Here is a 17,985-nt window from a genome sequence, read left to right as displayed (position 1 = left end):
CGACTATACATAAAGACAGTGAATGTCACGAGTTGATGACCGGAAACGCGTGTTTATGTGTCACCATGGCAACGCGTATTTGTGCCCACTGATAGCAAAATAATAACAGTCGAGTGAGGACGGCGAGCACCCGCGGAGACCAGCTCCGGACGAGACACTAGCATACTGGCACGAGAGGATTAGCAGGGAGGAGTTGAACGCGGGCGGAGAGATTGGTGGTCAATTTTGGGACGTGCCAGTGACGACGCGTGTCAACGAGTGACGCGTAGTGGCGAGTCGTTGGTGGTCGCTGGTGCGTGGTGTGGACGTGTGAGACGTCAGCAGCGGGCGCGTGTGGTCGGTGCATGTGCTGCCTGCTGGCGGCGGCGCTGGAGGAGTGCTTCCTGCTGGCGGCGCGGCTGCTGCTGCGCCATGAGCGTGTCGCTGCGCGCGGTGCTCGTGCCGCCGCCGCAGCGCCCCAAGGGACCGTACACGTATGCTAGCACGCCGCGCGCGCTCTACAACAATGTCAAGATGCAGCGGGACCCCTCCTGGTGAGTCCGATTGACGTTACATACTATCCAGACTATCCAGAGACACGCATCCCTGCAATCTTCATTTTCCTAAAAATCTTAACCAACACGAATCGTAAGATTTTTACAAATTACCCTTACTACTAGCCCATGATAGTTTTTAGAATTTGACGTGCTATCGTGGTGTGGGTTGCAAATCAATGACCATCTCATCATCTTCAGTCACCAACCCTGACATTTTTAATCCAATAATTACTCGTGTGGACAGAATTAATTTCTTCGAAAATATCATTTAAATATTTTAAATTATACCATTTAATTGTTTGAGAGATGTGATAAATCTACTAGAAATTGGTCAAGTTATAAAAACGATACGGCGTGACTTATAGCAATTAGAAGTAGGTATTAGAAGCTGACGGACGGTGTGTCGTGGCGTGGTGTGGACGAGGTGGCGGACCTTGACCCGGCGCGGGCGCTCGTACCGGCGGCTTATCAGCATCTCGTTACCTTGAAAATACTATTTCTAGGTATATTATTTATGAAAAATAAAATCCGAGAATGAAACGTTTACATTCGTCTTTGTAAGGTTAAGGGTACCTAAGGCAATGACTGACCTCACCAACCTTGGTCAAAGAACCACAATTATACGATTATATTTTCAAAGAAGAAAAGGTTCATAAAAGTTCGTTTAGTTCCTTGATATCAAGGATTTTTAACATAACCAAGACAGGAGGTAGCTTACGTCATGACCAAAAATAAATGTACTTAATGCAGGTTTATGGTGACTTTATAGAAGATAGTGATGCAATAGATAATGATGATCTGTATGATGCATAGTGTTAGTTGGTATTAGACCAGCTTCCCCCCCCCCCCCCTATGACAGATGACTAGATGACCCTCCGTACCCCACCCCGCGCCGCCTATCCAATCGGCGGGAGGTAACTCTGCTCGGGTCTGAGACGCCTACCATCTCCATGTGCCCACCACACCGCACCACACTCGCTGATGGGCTGCTTCATGCGGACTCTCTCTCTTCCACACGGAGCAGGTTTCCGACGATTCAAACAAATTCTCTATAGTTTAATTGTAATATTTTAATTTTAATTAAGTATGTACCTATGTATTCTTGATATAATTATATAATACTAAATATATACTAAATTAAAGCATCCAATAAAAAATAATCGTCAAGCAGCTCATAGTCAAGTTGTGCTTATCAGGTACAAGTATCAAATGGAAACAACAGAGATAAAGCCTCCAGTTCAGTTGGTTACTGAATGAATGGCAAACCTGTAGATCAGATATCAGTTTGCGCTCGCTAAACTGATAAAAGAGAAACGGTTATTAAATCTTTACTAGTCATGTGACTGTCCCTAGTGTCCGTTACCAATTCACGCTTAAATCGCTGACTAATTTAGGTGTTGAGATCCAGGGAAACACATAGCTTGGTTTTTATCCCGGAAATTACCCCATAATGGCCTCTGTGGTCCAGTTTTAGATCGTTAGGCTTACGACCCGGAGGCCCCGGGTTCGAATCCCGGTAGAGACACATCACATAAAAATCACTTTGTGATCCCTAGTTTGTCCGACAGTAACCCGTGCTTCGGAGTGCACGTTATGCAATTGGTCCCGCCTAAGTAATGTAGGCGTTACATGAGCCATATCAGTTCAATAGTAATACTGTCACCAGTGTCGATGAGGTCAGTCATTGACCACCCAACCCACTCGACGAAGAAGGGGATGAAAAGATGGAGTGGAAACAAATTACACGCCGCGCGGGATAGCTGAAGTCCGCCGAAAGCTAATGTGTCGACACAATAAATAGAAGTGGGACTTGAAAGAAATAAGAACCTTGGGGGATGCGAGAGCAGGGCGGCAGCGGGCAGCGGCGGCGCGGTGTGGTCAGTCAGCGACCGCGGCCTTCACCCCGCGCGCCCGCGGCGCCATGGCAACCGTTGACCCCACTTGCCCGCCGCCGCCTCTACTTGTAAAACACTAATCACCGGCTGCATGCAACCTCTATTATAAAATACCTCGACGTGTTTTCTTTATAACTATTATTGAATACGTTGTACTGTCTACTCCGCTACAGGTTACGGGCGACTTAATATATAAACGTATTTTGGCCCAATTTGGTATAAACTCGTGAGCTTATATTATGTACTTTATAATAGAACACAGTGAACAGTTCGAATGATACCTAGACACAAAGAAAACAATGTATGAAAGACGGAAAATGCTTGACAAATATCAAGCTCGGGAAATAATTGTAACACAGGTGGTGCCACCGCATTGTGCAAGCGGCACAATAGGCGATGACTGGCCGCTGGCGTGTTACAGCTCGCCAACACTCGGCGAACACTGTTAATTATTTTAACGCGCTTCATAGCGCCCAATTTCGTAGATTTACGATAAGAAGGCCACAGGAAACCGGCAAGGTCGTCTTATAAGTATACCCCGCCGAAACTATGTAAATGAAGTCCGACAATAACGATTTTATTCGCTCGTATTCGTAAGCAGTAATATATTTATGAAAGCAGTTATCTAAACCAGTGGCGATTACGAATGGACGTGAGCAGAGTCGACGTTATAAAAGATGCAATATCTCATTAGAGCGGCCTGCATTCCCCACACGAAGCTTGTAGTTACGCCGCGCCATTCATACCACATATGCTACGGCGTTACGGCGTGTAGCATATAGCTACGCCCGCTCCTGCACTTTCTACGATTGCTGTTAGTTTCCGACATTACTTATTATAAAATTGAGTACTAATCTGTTGGCATAATGGAATAAGTTCTAACATGTGTGGGACAAAACTATTGCCCGTATATAGCGTTCAGGAGAATAACCATGTCGATTGCTCCGGAGGAAATGGATAAATAAGTCAAGAATTTGATGCAACAGCCGGGCAACAGTCATTCTGAAGAAGCTGTAGTTGACGCCGGCCTGCCAGCGTGGTGGTGTGTGGTGGAGGCCGTGGTGACCAGCAATGGTGAAGAGCGGGGCGCGTGCGCGAGTGACCGTCCGCAGTAGCGCGTGTCGGCCGCTGACCGCCAGTGATCGTTAGCGGGCAGTCCGCGCCGCACGCCGCCCCCCGCTCGCTCCGCAGCAGCCGCCAGCATGCCCCCGCTGGCGGGTGACGAGCCCGGCGGAGGCGGCGCCTTCACCGTCCTCAACCGCGAGCGCGAGGCCGACGCGGGAGCTGCCCGCGCCAGGCACGTGCTGGCCGTGCGGCCGCTGCAGCGCGAGCCCGCCGCCCCCGCCCCGGCTGCGCCCGGCTCCGAGTTCTCCCGCGAGCTGGACCGCAAGCTACGCCGTCTGCGCGCCACCGAGCGACCCTCGCGCCGCGCGCGCTTGCAAGATATGAACCCGCAGGAAGAGCGGCCGCGCTTCGTCACCACTGTCAAGTCGGGGCAGTTCCTGCTGCCGCCACCCGAACTGGCGACGCTGCTGGGGCTGGAGTCGCTGTACCCGGCGCCGCGCGAGCCCATCGTGTACTCGTACTCGAGCCACCCGAAGCCCGTGGCGGCGCGCGCCAAGCGGGACACGCGTGGCGCCGCTCGCGGCCCGAGTGGCGCAGCAGAGAAGGCCGCGGGCGGCGCGGCGCGGGCGCGGCTGGGCGCCGCGCTGGGCAGCGTGCGCGTGCTGGCCGCCGCCGCCCTGGGGCTGCGCGGGCAACAGTATGCACCTGCTATATGTTACCTTCGTCGAACCGGCGTTTGTTTTTCGAGATGAAGATTACCAAAAACACCTTTATCCCGTACGAGTACCTATTGTCGTTCAAAAATGTCAACGAAGCCGCTCCTAATCATGGCCTCTTCGAATGTAAAATTCTTGATCATCCGATAAGTAGAAATCCTTACTTACGTTATAAATTTATCTTTCAGACGAATGTCTTGTGCCTTTGTAAAGTAGGCCAATAGAAACCGCCAAACCGATGTTTTCAATTGTTTTTTGTAATCTTCGTTATCACGTATTTGTATTTTAAAACCACAAGTGGAGTCTTGAGAACAGGCAGCTGTCACCAGTCGTCGTATAATTTTGGCTGTCTGAATAAATGATGGTGAAGACGCGGCCGCCGCAGTCCACGGCGGCGGGGTCAGCCGCGAGGTCGAACCACGTCCGCTTGACTCTCATCAACTCTTCATTAACACCCACTCTAGAAAAACCATCATTAGAAGGCAATCATTTTAATGAACCTGTAGCCATATATCACACTTCATTGTAAATTTTTGGGGTCACGGTAAATCTATACCGAGCACAGAGTGTAATATCCTAAGTCGATTTACCACGTTCCAGATGAAACTGCGTTCTGAATTCTAGTTTGCGTTTACATCCTACATTTAAACTCATAACGGTGTCTAATTGTAGCAGCTGATTGAGCTGCTACTGTTGCAATATCCTGTGACGGGCTTTGTTCTCAGTACGTGTTGTACTTACGTGTTGCATGGTTGCAGCGGCACGCTGGCGTACTCCAACGTGATGCACGACAAGCGCGTGGTGCGCGGCTCCACCTTCGCCTCCCACCCCATGGCTGCCGTGAGTATCCACTTACTGTACACGTACACCCACGCTAGGTACACGCATCATCATCGTTAAATCATCGCATACTAATAACTAAACTCAAAAAGTATACATCTCACAACAATGAAATCTAAGTTATACAGGGTTTTATGAAATTTAAAATTTAGTTCAACGTAATTATCAAAGGTAATCCAGGGTAATAATTACTTATTGGTCCTACGTCATTTCGTAAGGTATTAATGGCTGGGGAGAAGAAATGATAATGAACTGCAACAACAACACGCACATCTATTACATGAAAGTACTTACTTCTACATTTCCACAAATGGGCATGGCGTAACACAGCACGAGGGTCCTGACCATGCATCACCTATTAATGCGTCTCTTGACTTCTTGTCTTGGCACTAGCATTCTATCACTATTTTATGGATAAGATGAACCAATTTAACACCTGATTCATAAGTGCTAGTCCAGAGAACGATGTTGTTATTGTTCTTACAACACTTATATAGTATTGGGTTCCTGTCTTATCAAGTTATAATATGATAGTAAGAATATTTGTCTGTAGACAGTAGGTATTATTGAATTGATTTGACTGACGATATAACAGAAAAAGGTTATTGTGACGCCGCCGCCGCCACATCGATCGCACGTCGCGGGCGTCCGGTAAGCTGGCTCTCACATTAGGTAGTATACTACATTTGGTTACAATAATAACATTGAATTTTACTCAATATTATTTTCCAGCGTTGAAGTTCAATCGATTCAAATCAGCTCCGTTCTATGTTTATAAAATGCATATTTTTTTGATAGTCTACCAGGAAGCTCGGTGAGGTGTGGGTGGTTAGTTCATCTTCCGATGTATGTACCTCTTACTACCTCATTTGGGATTAGTCCTGAGCTTATGTCATGCTATTTTTGACAGATATAAATAAATAATAATGATCACATTATTTATTTATTTTTATAGATTGGACCTGCCAATCTATAAAAATCAATCTATAAAACAACGTACCTACGTTGTACAAATTATATGTTGAACTCTGATCATCCAAACTAAGCACAAAAATATGTGTCTTACCTACCTTATACCTACTTATGAGGATTATCTCGAAAACGAGATACACATAATACATGTCTGAAATTGCAAAAACGTTCAACGTAGCAATTTGTGCCAAAGCTACAAAGTTGTTGTTTCAGCACCATTTACAACACTAGGTATAAGACGATCGCCACGCGGCAGTCATTCGTCTATTATTCCGACGATGCTACGCTTCAAAACTACCTTGTAGGCAGGACAGCAGTGAGTTACTAGCGACCAGAGCCTTACGGACACAGAGTAGATTGCAATCCCTGCCTATAAAGACATGCACAAGGTTGGCCCGCAGGGAGACGGTGTGGAGAGCGCGGCGTCGCGCGCGGCGCGGACCCGGCGGCGCGCGCTGGCGCGGAGGCAGGCCGCGGCCCGCACGCGGCCCGGCACGCCGCCGCCCGCGCCCGGCCGCCGCCACCACCCCATACAGACCGAGTACTACCTCGAGGAGGTCAGTACCACTCTAGCTATTACCAGTACGTTAGGTCCCGTTCAATAATAGTATGCCATAGTACCTACCTATGAGTAGATATAGATACCATGCAGAATGTTGGATAAACCACATTTACTTCCGAGTACACGTCGTAGAAAAAAACCACTGCCCTATTTTTCCCTTAAAATGTAAACAATGCTATACCGACAAGATCGTGGCTCTTAAATTAGTGATGAGATGTCTTAGTTTCAGTGGGTACTCCGCTAAACGCACGTAAAATTTTTGCTCTATTGAGAATACATAACGCTAGTCTTGCGATCGGAGCTAGTCAAAAGTTATTCCAAATTTTCACGATACGTTGCAGCTATTCGACAAAGGCGTGGAGATGTCGGTGGGCGTGCAGACGGACCTGTTCGTAGACCGGCCCGCCACGCCCGTGTACGTGCCCGCCAAGACCGGCGCCGACGCCGCCACACAGATATACCCCGGAGACGTGAGTACGCGCAACACCCGTCGGACGCGCCGGCTGGACGAGGGAGGACAATTGTATGTAACGCGTATATACGTGTCCCCGCAGCTGTTCGACTTCGACCTGGAGGTGCAGCCCATCCTGGAGGTGCTGGTGGGCAAGACGGCGGAGCAGGCGCTGGCGGAGGTGGCGCAGGAGGAGGAGCTGGCCACGCTGCGCGAGCAGCAGCGGCGCTACGGCGAGCTGCGCGACGCGGAGCGGGCTGAGCGCGCGCGGCTGGCCGCGCAGGACTTGCGCCTGCACCGCGAGAAGGAGCGGCGAGTGGCCGAGGCGCGCGTGGCGCAGATCGCGGCCGTGGAGGCGCGGGAGCGCGCCGCGGCCGCCGTGCTCGTGCAGGGCTACGTGGCCGAGCTGCTGCCCGCCGTGCTCGCCGGCCTGCGCGACCAGGGCTACCTCATGGAGCGCATCGAGCGCGGAGTCGACGACGAGTTCATGCCGTGGCTGGTGGAGGAGGTGTCGCAGGAGATCGAGTCCATCATCACGTCTCGCGACCTCATCACGGAGGTGGTGCGCGACGTGGTGGAGGCGCGCGCAGAGCTGTACCGCGCGGCTGGCGAGCGCGACGCTGATCACGTCTCGCCCGAGCAGTCCGTCACGCCGCCCTCCATGCGCGGCGAGGGGGAGGAGGAAGGTGCGTTCATATAACGAGACATCTTGATTTAAAAAAACCTTAAGGTATTAAGTACCCATCTACTTCTTATGACATCAGATTCGGAAATGATACGTATGTCGAACTAAATAAATCGGTGGTGACAGCTTGTCCGCAGCATGGTGATGGGGGCTGAGCAAGTGCCGCGGCCGGCACCTGCCGCGGGCGCACGTGCCGGCGATTGGCCACGCGCGCACGCTCATTACGCCGCTATACCACTCGCATTATCTCGCCCCACGCCAATATCTGTCGACCACCGCCTGTGTAATGTCAGATACAAAATGTCTGCAGTTGTATATAACAACAAGGCACGCAGAACTGCAAGGCGACATGCGCAGGGGCTGCGCCGCGGACGCGCAGAGGGACGGGACGCGACGGAGAGGGGGAGGGGGGGAAGGGGGCTGCGGTCGTGCGCATTATAACTGATGCGGCGTGATGACGTTATAATATCGTTTTGATGCGGGGTGCGGCCGCTTCGTTAAGAGCTTATTTGTTGCCGCTAATAATTTAAACGGCGACGGAGAGCGCACGTGCGCGTACGCGGGTCACAACCACATTGACATTACAATGTAACTGTAGGTACATGACTCTAAATAACCCATTTTCGTGTTAATCGAATCTGACTTGAAGGGAAGTTTGATTAATATCATTTTTAATATTTCATGACAAATGTAAAGTTTCATACCGAGGCGCCTGCTCGTTATACCGACAACTCAAAATAGGTACCTAGGCTTTATTAACGTCGCGTATAGTTATTTAATTATGTACCTACGTACTCGCCCGTTTTATCTTTATTATTTAAGTAGGTGAATTTATCACTTTATCATCTAAAGTAGGCAGGTAGGTACCTATTCGTTTTCAATATCGGTATTGCTAAGTAGTTAGTTGTTTATTGTAGGTAAGTGAATTTGTCAAACGTCTAACAAACTACCACGCAACGTAGGTAAACCTATAATTTATGTTAGATGGAGTTATTGCCATTGGGTTGGCTCCTGTTAGATTGCATTTTTCACTTAAGCCCCTCCAGATATACGCAGAGATTATACAAATGCAATTATCAGCACGCCGCGATCTCATAAACATAATTACAATCGATTGAATAAAGTTGAGATAAGGTTAGTAGGTGAGCATTAGAGCAGTGAGCAGACGCACGTGTGCGATGTGGCCGCGCGATAGCGAGCGGTCTGCGATGGTATCAACCGGCGCGCGCGCCACACAGCCGGCCCGGGACACTCGGCCCACTGGCGTGGTATTGACACTTCAAAATTACCCAAAGTAGGCAACTAAATTTAACTTACCCAACCCTCCAAAATAAATGACCAAGAAAAATGTTCTAGACTTGGAAATGGATTCTTTAAATGCTTACATAATACATTAAAAAAATAGTTCAGTAGGTACCTGGTCGGTACATCGGCCACAACGACCCTGAGGCAGCCCCGCGAGCGCGGCCGCCACATGACGCGCCTCTCACACTTTCCTGAGTCTCAGCATACGAGTGCTCTCAGTGGATTAGTGCCGTCGCCACCATAATAGGGCTATTACTTGATACATTAACTTTTAACATATTCGCGTCGTAGATAGAAACTTTCGTAGTAGCTACGGTTCGTTTGTAGCAAGGGTCAATATAACTTGTTATGTAGGTAATGTTGCGTATTTCTTATTTTATTTGGTATACGTTACATTGTGTATCGTAGACACACTATTAATGTAATATTATAAAGAGAAGCAGGCAGGTAGGTAGGTTACCTAGATGTATGAAAGTGCGCGACACTGGTCCCCGCGTGGCGAGCCCACCCCGCAGCGGGCGGGGCGCGATGTTTGTGCAGCTGCGGGGCATGGTTTATTTTTTACATCGCCTCCGCACAATACAATAATGATGTAAAGAGATTAAATGTTACAATTTAGTGCACTCGATACAAGTGGCACTGGGTGCGACGCGCCCTGTGGTACAAATATTAATTTAAAAGTGAAAGGGGATTTGCAACTCACTTGTCAAAAATGTTTACGCTATTTTACTAATGTGTCGAGCACTCAGTATTAATTTAGTAGATGCGCTGCGCCGCACGTAGCTAGTGTAGTTTGTTGTCCCACTATTGCAACACAGCAACTATTACTGGCCCCGAGATGCAGAACAAAATGCAATTAACATGTACTTTGGCAGAACAAATAGGTACAGAACTAATTATCTAGTGCATTCGCTACTACAGGATATGGTGATTCGCTGGGTACAGCCACATAAAGTAGGTAAGGCACTGAGTGTCGCCGGGGCCAGTAATATATTAGTTGCTGTTGCAGTGTTGCAAACTGTGTACCTTACCTACGTCACACCCCGGGCACTTCAAACTACCTCGTTTTACACAGACACTGGTGCTAATTCCTGTAAATACCATCTAATTTTATTTTAAGTTATATCTGTCATTTTCTTATCCGCCGAAAAGGAAAGGGACGGGTAATCGATAAGCATAAAATTTATGGAACACACGTCAATTTTAAGCACAAATCTAAACCAACCGTCTAAAAATTTTACGTCAGTCAATAACCCGACACATTAATTTACTCATTCTTCCTAAAATTAAGAGCTGTGAATCATCCGTCCCTTTCCTTTTCGACGGATATGAAAATGACGGATATAACTTAAAATAAAATTAGGCGGTGTCTCCAGGAATCGGGGCCACTACACATTAACGGCCTCCGTGGTCCAGTGGTTGAGCAGATTAAAAATATATTATGATGTATTAAAATCACAGATTGTTTTCAATAAGAACTAGACCCATGCAGCCATTTTCTATTAAAATTAGTGCATATGGGTGTATGCAATAGCATTTTTTTGTAATAGCAACACTCTGAAGTGCAAAGAAATGGTAGGGTAGACCTCCAAAATGGCAATACTGGCGATGGCAATACTTACGAATAAATTGCGAGGTTATGTAATTGTCTACGTGACTGTATCAACAACAAAATATGTATGGCATAGGTTATGATGATTTTTTAACATATTTCTACAAAGAGAATCGGATCAAAATTATGATGGTAGGGAGTACTATTTCATACGAGTTTATTGACATTAGTTACATACTTACTGAAGTATACAAGCGTTCCCCAGATAATAGGTATTTTCAAAACGTCAAGCCAGCGGGATCAAAGAACTGCCTTTATAACTTTGGAACCGTTGAAGTACTAATTTCGGTATTTTGCAGGGGATGAGTACTATTTCGGTACTATTTTTTGGCGTTTAAATCAAAGCGAAAGACCTTGTCGTTAACTCTCGCCAAATTTCGCTCACCGTCAAGCTAGCAAGTGCAATAAAACATGGCTATAAATCCAGAACCGTGATGGTACTATTTTTTTTACAACAGGTACTATTTTTTTCAAGAAGAGTACTATTTTTTGGTATGGTCAAATTTTTTTTTCGTGCCCATTTTTTTTTGAGGCCGCTAGCTTGACGCACACACAATCCGAAGGTCCCGGGTTCGAATCCCGGTGGGGACATATGACAAAAATCACTTTGTGATCCCTAGTTTGGTTAGGACATTACAGGCTGATCACCTGATTATCCAAAAAGTAAGATGGTCCGTGCTTCGGAAGGCACATTAAGCAGTTGGTGGTGTAAGTAAGTAGTCGTTACATGAGCCATATCAGGGGGCTTTGGCGGCTCAATAATAATCCTGACATCAGGGTTGATGGGGTTGGTAATTCACCTCACAACCCACACGATAGAAGAACACTACACATTGACATTATCAACACGCGCAACTGTGTGAGTGACGTGTGAAGGCTGCCAATTACAATACCAAATTTAAACGTTATCACTTACTTAGGTAAGTAGTACTACTTACGAAAGATGCATTAATAATTTCAGACAAAAATAGAAAAAAAAACAATACATTTTGAGGGTTGCCCATACTTAGAACTGAAACTCAAAAACATTTTTTTCCTCAAACCTATACGTGTAGGGTATCTATGGATAGGTCTTCAAAAATGATATTGAGGTTTGTAATATCATTTTTTTCTTAACTGAATAGTTTGCGCGAGAGATTCTTCCAAAGTGATTAAATCTCATCCATTTTTTGACCTTTCATTCAATCAACTTAAATCTATATCTATAGGATGTAAAAAGGTGAGCGATAATACTGAAGGACGTGGTTCACTTTTTCCGAACAACTTTTTCCAAGGAACATTTGATGATTTTTTTATATATTAGCTTGTTTAGCTATCACAAGCCTAGAAATGGGTTCGCATATAAGTAGGTAGATCTAAATCCGATCATTTAGGTACCTAATTATGTTTAACTTATCAATAACTTATTTTTATTATTAGCCCATTCGATCTCCCTGCTGGGCAAAGGCCTCCCCCATGTCCTTCCACAATACCCGATCCTGTGCGAGATCCATCATACAAAAAAAAAAACAATATTAAAACATCGATCAAAGTTACAACGAACTACAAGAACTTTTATATTATGTTACTTGCTGCTACGGAACCCTTCATGGGCGAGTCCGACTCGCACTTGGACGTTTTTTTTATAATAATCATTTCAGATTTATCATTATAGTTTACTCGAGGTAAACCTAGCTCAGACCCCAATTGGGGGGCGGAGAGTTGGCGGGATAGGGAGATCGGGCCTTAAACCATCACGCGGGCCCAGTGCGGATTGATGGTTATTAACGACTGCTAATACAGCCGGTACTAACGGCTAATAACGCCCTAATACTATAATACCTACGTATTATTCCTAATTCTATGCCTACGTCTCCTTTTCATAATGAATCAATCATCGTATCATATTCCTTTGGCAGATTGCCTAGATTGCTCTGATGAACATACCTACTTAGAAGTTATAAAGTACGTCACCCGAACCCCGACATAGAATAAGGAATAACTCGAAGAGGCTTATTTTGCAGTTGTTGAAAATCATATTATTTTGTTTCAGAATTGGAGCGGCCGGTGTGAGCTGCGAGCCGCATCGTGCCCACGTCCACGGCCTTATTTAAAGTTTTAGTGATATATAGTTAAAAGGACATGTGCCTTGCTAAACTTATTTAATATTACCTATATTTATATACACGGGGAGCTAATAATAAATCCACTGTTAACATGTACTTAACGTAAATTAGACGATATATCTAACGGGAGTTGTGTCGTAAAATCGGTTAAAAAGCGCGAGTACCAAAAACAATACCACCTAGTAGCTGTAATCGAAGCCTGCAGCGCTATATACCTACACTGTACCGGCACGAAGGCCTGAAGCCGAAACCGAAACATAAGTTTACATAAGTAGGTAAAACTATGCTGAAACTGTACAAGATATAACTAGGTACTTATGTACCTAAGTTTCATTGATCAGCAGGTGCATAAGAATTTTATAAAGAGATGCATTTCTTACACGATTGGATTACATTTACTTTTAACGTCTAGATTCCGAAATAATTTAGTGATATATCCATGGCAATAACAATATTCGGGCGCCAACTGGTATGGCCGTGTATCCCTGCTATACCAGGCATGCCGGCGGTGTTGGTTGAGCTCGTCACAAACACATATCGTACCATTAAGTTTTTTAATGTTAAGTTCTCCGTGCCTTCAGAAATTGAACGTGATTTTTGTATATAATTCTGTAGATTTGTAGTATTATTGATCGTAATAGAATTTTGTTATTTATTATGTACTTATTAGAATAAAATTACGACAAATTTCCATGTTTGTTTTATATGATATAGACGTAGCTAACATTTTAAAGATTAATAGTCTTTAATTTCCCCGATTGAGTTTGCGGAGGGACCAATGACGAGGGAGGATCATCCCTCTCGTCGGGAGAGGGAGGTGACGCACCCTCCGTCATCGCGACCTTTATAAGGAGGTCGCTCGCTGCGCTGCACAGTGCGGCGCTGGCGCACGAGGAGACACGACTCTGAAGACATGTACCGGTTGGGAGCGGGAGGGTTGGTGGAGGACACGCAGAGCCGCGCCGCGGCGCTGGAGGAGACACGGCTGGAGAACATGTACCGGTTGGTAGTGGGAGGGTTGGTGGAGGAGACACAGGGCCGCGCGGTGGCGCTGGAGGAGACACGACTGGAGGACGGGTGCCCGGGGGACGCGGGGGGGTTCGTGCAGCTCGCGCCGCGCCGCGCCGTGGCCCGCCACGGCCTGCCGCCCGGCGCCACGTCGCGCGCCTTCAGCCTGGACGAGCTCGACGCCGCGCTCGACGCTGCGGGCCCGCATGTGGTGAGAGTTATTTTTGTCTCTGTCCGGTGTGGTAAATGGAACTAATTCTTACTATTTTTACTAGAATATTTATTTATTTAATGTCCGGAGGTACAACATTAGTTGCACCGACTGACACGCATCATCCCTAATATGGTGAATACTCATAAAAATAAAGTCGTCGGTCATCGGAATAGTCGCAGCGCGTTGTGATGGTGGTGGCGTTGCAGGTGTACGTGGAGCGGGACGGCTGCGGGCGGCTGTGCGCGGCGCGCGGCGCGGCGCGGGCGGCGGCGGGCGCGCGCCTGGCGCCGCACGTGCCCGCCTGCTCGCTGCGGCTGCGGCTGGCGCCCGCCCCACACGCCGCGCCCGCGCGCCTGCGCCTGGCCACGGCCGCCGCGCTGGCGCCGCACGACGAGCTGCTGCTGTGGCCGGCAGACGAGCTGCTGGCGGCCGCCGCCGTGCCCTGCCTCGCGCCCGCCAACATTCTAGGTGAGCGCCCGACTGAGCTAATATTTCATTTTTGCTTTTGTGGGGTATCGGATGGTGCGAATAAGTAAACAAAGTGTCTGCGTTATTTAATTTCAAAATTAAGAAAAAGTGAATAATTTAACAAAAAAATAAGCAAATAGTGTAACCAGTGGTTGAAATATTATGGATTACTGTTTGTGACGATATGTGTGCGTGAACAATAACGTAAAATTGTAAAAACCAAATGTGAATTCACCTTCAATTTACTTCAAAATCATATGACTTTTAATAACTGGAAATAATAGAACAAAATGATAATAGTGGTCTAATTAAATAGTATTTTATGCAACAGTTGTATAAGAAGGGTCAAAAAATGCGAGTGGCGTGAGTTGCGATGTGAGCCTTGGCGAACATCGCAATAAGAGACGCCACGAGCATTTTTTGACCTAGTTATACAACGTTGCATACAATACTTTTTCTACGACGACGTAATTTTAAATGAAACAAAAATTTTCCAATTTATTTTCCAACGCGCGGGAAAATGGCGGCAAATGTATACTTTTTTTTATAGTATATCTATGGCACCAAACAAAGTAAAGGTGCCAGTTTCCAGGTCAAAAAAAAAAAACAACAACAATGCTTTTTTGGCGACATTATAGTACAGTTACACTTTGTAAACAATGCTTTTATAGGCCATAGAGCGTACACTTTTTCAAAGAGTTTAATTATGTATGTACTTATATTAGACTTTTTGGTTATTTAAATGCCAGATTAAAGTAGAGGAGTAGAAAAAATAACTTATAGTTGTGTTGATAAATAATTTTATATTTAAATTTAAATAACGAACTGACCAGTATATTTTAGTGGCTTTATTTGTAAAATCCTCGCGAAACTACCGACCACGTGCGCCATCTATGTTTTTTAGTGGAAACTACGACGACGTTTAACTGTCTAAATCTATACCTTGATTCAATCGCTGTCGTACCTAACCAATTGTGTTTACTACAAGTGCCGCAAGATGGCAGTATGTGATAAATGTGGCAAAGATATTGAAAATAGAGAATATATGATTTGCAATCGCTGTAGCAAATGGATTCACTTAGAATGTTCTTCCACGTCTACGAAGCTGTTCTATCTGAAATCTCCATCCAGAAGGAGAACATACGTATGCCAAGTCTGCAATATACAACCTCCTAGCCTTCCCAGCGAAATCAACTTGATGTCCTCTAGCGAAAATGTTACCATCCGAAACAACTACAAAATTAACATCCCAGTTGATAACTCGTTTGAAGCACTATCAGATGACAATGAATACTCGTCTTTCCACTCATCCCCCGTGCGCGAGCACAATAGAAGCGGCCCTGATGATACCTATAGCGACAGTAAAGAGGGACTAAAAGAAACTACTTGTACTACAGCAAAAATTAAACATGGCTGAAAATGAAAAAGAAAAACTAATATTAGAAAACTGTACACTAAAGAAAAAAATTGAAATGTATGAAAAACCTCACAAAACTAGTCAAGCCATCTGTAAGTCAACGAACAAAAAACCTGTGAAAACACAAAACAGAAAGAACCTCACCAAAACCAAGCTCAACTTCTCCCATTTAGAACAACACGGAGGGACATCTTCGCCTGTGAAACTTGCGCCAATAAAAAACTCTTGTAAAAATATTCCTGATAATAACTCTCAAAAACCGAAAATGCTCTTAATAAGTAATATTGAAAACCGTTACAACCTGAAACTTGCACTACGAGACTACAGTGACCACGAAGTTTGTCGATACCTTATTTCAGGTGGAGGAACGGAGCAACTTGTGACCGACCTACAATCAAAATTACTGGACTTTACACAAGAGGATATTTGCGTTATTTTTATTGGAGAGAATGACTTTTTGTATAACAAATACTACCACGATATTGTCGACAAAATTCAAACTGAACTCCAAAAAGTTCAGCACACAAATGTAATAATAATTCTACCTACTTACAAATATAGCCGAACTGCAAATCTATTTAACAGCCGAATAGAAATGTTCAATAATTTACTACACTCAGACAACCTTTTGCACCAATATGCCTACATACTAGACTCGAACAAAAATCTGGAATGTTCACACAGAATGTTTTCAAGAATTGACGGCCGTATTCGTAAGTACGGCATATTAAAAATCTTTCATGATTTAAAAAATCTAATTAGTGACATTAAAAATTACGACAGTTATAAATATGAGAACTCCATATTATGTAACAATTCTAGTATATATAATTTAGACTGTACTGTAAGAAAAGTATATCAACAAAAAAAACAAAAATTGATAACAGATTACTTTAAAGAAACTAATAACTTTTTTCGTAAATAATTGCCTCACTTCAAATGAAACCAACAACAAAATGGTTTTATTACACCAAAATATCCAAAGCTTTCTACCAAAAAAAGAATTATTAGAAATTACGATTGAAGAATTAATAACTAAAGGAATTGACCCAGACATATTATGCTTTAGCGAATCATTTATAAAACAGGGGGAAGAGCGTTACGTCAAGCTAACGAATTATAAACTGGCAGCTAACTATTCTCGCACATCTAAACGAGGCGGTGTCATTATCTTAACTAAAAAAGGCTTAATATTTAAAAAAATAACAATTTCAGATAGGTATTTGCTACCAGGTACTTTCGAATGTTGTGGTATAGAGGTTACTGGCTGCGGACTAATCGTACTCTGCATTTACAATTCACATAAAAAACATAGTATGTCTTTTCTAACCAGATTAGAAGGACTTATTTATGACTTACTTCATAAATTTCCAAATAAAAAACTTGTAATAACAGGAGATTTCAACATTAATACATTAGCAAGCTCAACGGAATCAAAAAATCTAAAGAAAATTGCAGATTACTTTGGCCTAAAGTTTTATATAGATTTGCCTACTAGACAGGGAAACTGTATTGATCACATAATAAGTACGATAAGGAGAGGATCTGGTAAAGTATTATCCTTAAATTTATCTGATCATAATACGGCTCAATTGTTTACATTCCCGATTAAAAAATCCTCTATCTTTCACCAACACTGGTTTATCTACAAAAGAGACTATAGTTTAGAAAATCAGAAAAAGTTTTACAAACATCTTCAAGCAATAACATTTACTGAAGTTTATCAAGAGATAGACATTAACAAAGCCTTTAATCACTTCTATGAAATCTTTTGTATACTCTATAAACTATGTTTCCCTAAAATAAAGGTTAAGATCAGTAACAAGCCCAACAAGTTAAGGTGGATCTCCAAAGGATTACGCATCTCCTGTAAAACTAAGAGATCATTGCGATTCAATCTCTACAAAAGCCAAACTAAAAATAAAATAAACAAGAATACTTACTCAAATTATTGCAAACTATTGAAAAAATGCATGTTTCGGGCACAGAGGAACTACAACGACAAACGCCTCCAAAACAGTAACAATATTGGTAGAGATTCATGGAAAATTATAAATGAAGAATCTGGAACTGTAAACTTGAAAAGTGACATTACAAAATTAAATATAAAATCAAAAATAATCACAGACGCGAA

The 17,985-nt window shown here is 44.5% G+C and overlaps 1 protein-coding gene across 1 annotated transcript; it reads left to right on the top strand.

Annotated features, from left to right (window-relative positions):
• Positions 1-3,633: 3,633 nt before the first annotated feature.
• Positions 3,634-13,332, top strand: LOC126366905 (radial spoke head protein 3 homolog B). The gene is made up of 6 exons (XM_050010248.1): positions 3,634-4,193; positions 4,971-5,052; positions 6,426-6,581; positions 6,928-7,056; positions 7,141-7,723; positions 12,672-13,332. Exons 1-6 carry the CDS (start codon positions 3,634-3,636, stop codon positions 12,689-12,691), a joined length of 1,530 nt encoding a protein of 509 aa, XP_049866205.1. The 3' UTR covers positions 12,692-13,332.
• The last annotated feature ends 4,653 nt before the right edge of the window (positions 13,333-17,985 follow it).

Source organism: Pectinophora gossypiella, chromosome 5, assembly GCF_024362695.1.
Source record: "Pectinophora gossypiella chromosome 5, ilPecGoss1.1, whole genome shotgun sequence".
NCBI lineage: Eukaryota > Metazoa > Arthropoda > Insecta > Lepidoptera > Gelechiidae > Pectinophora > Pectinophora gossypiella.
The sequence above is the reverse complement of the archived record's forward strand: the minus strand, read 5'-3'. Positions and strand labels throughout refer to the sequence as shown.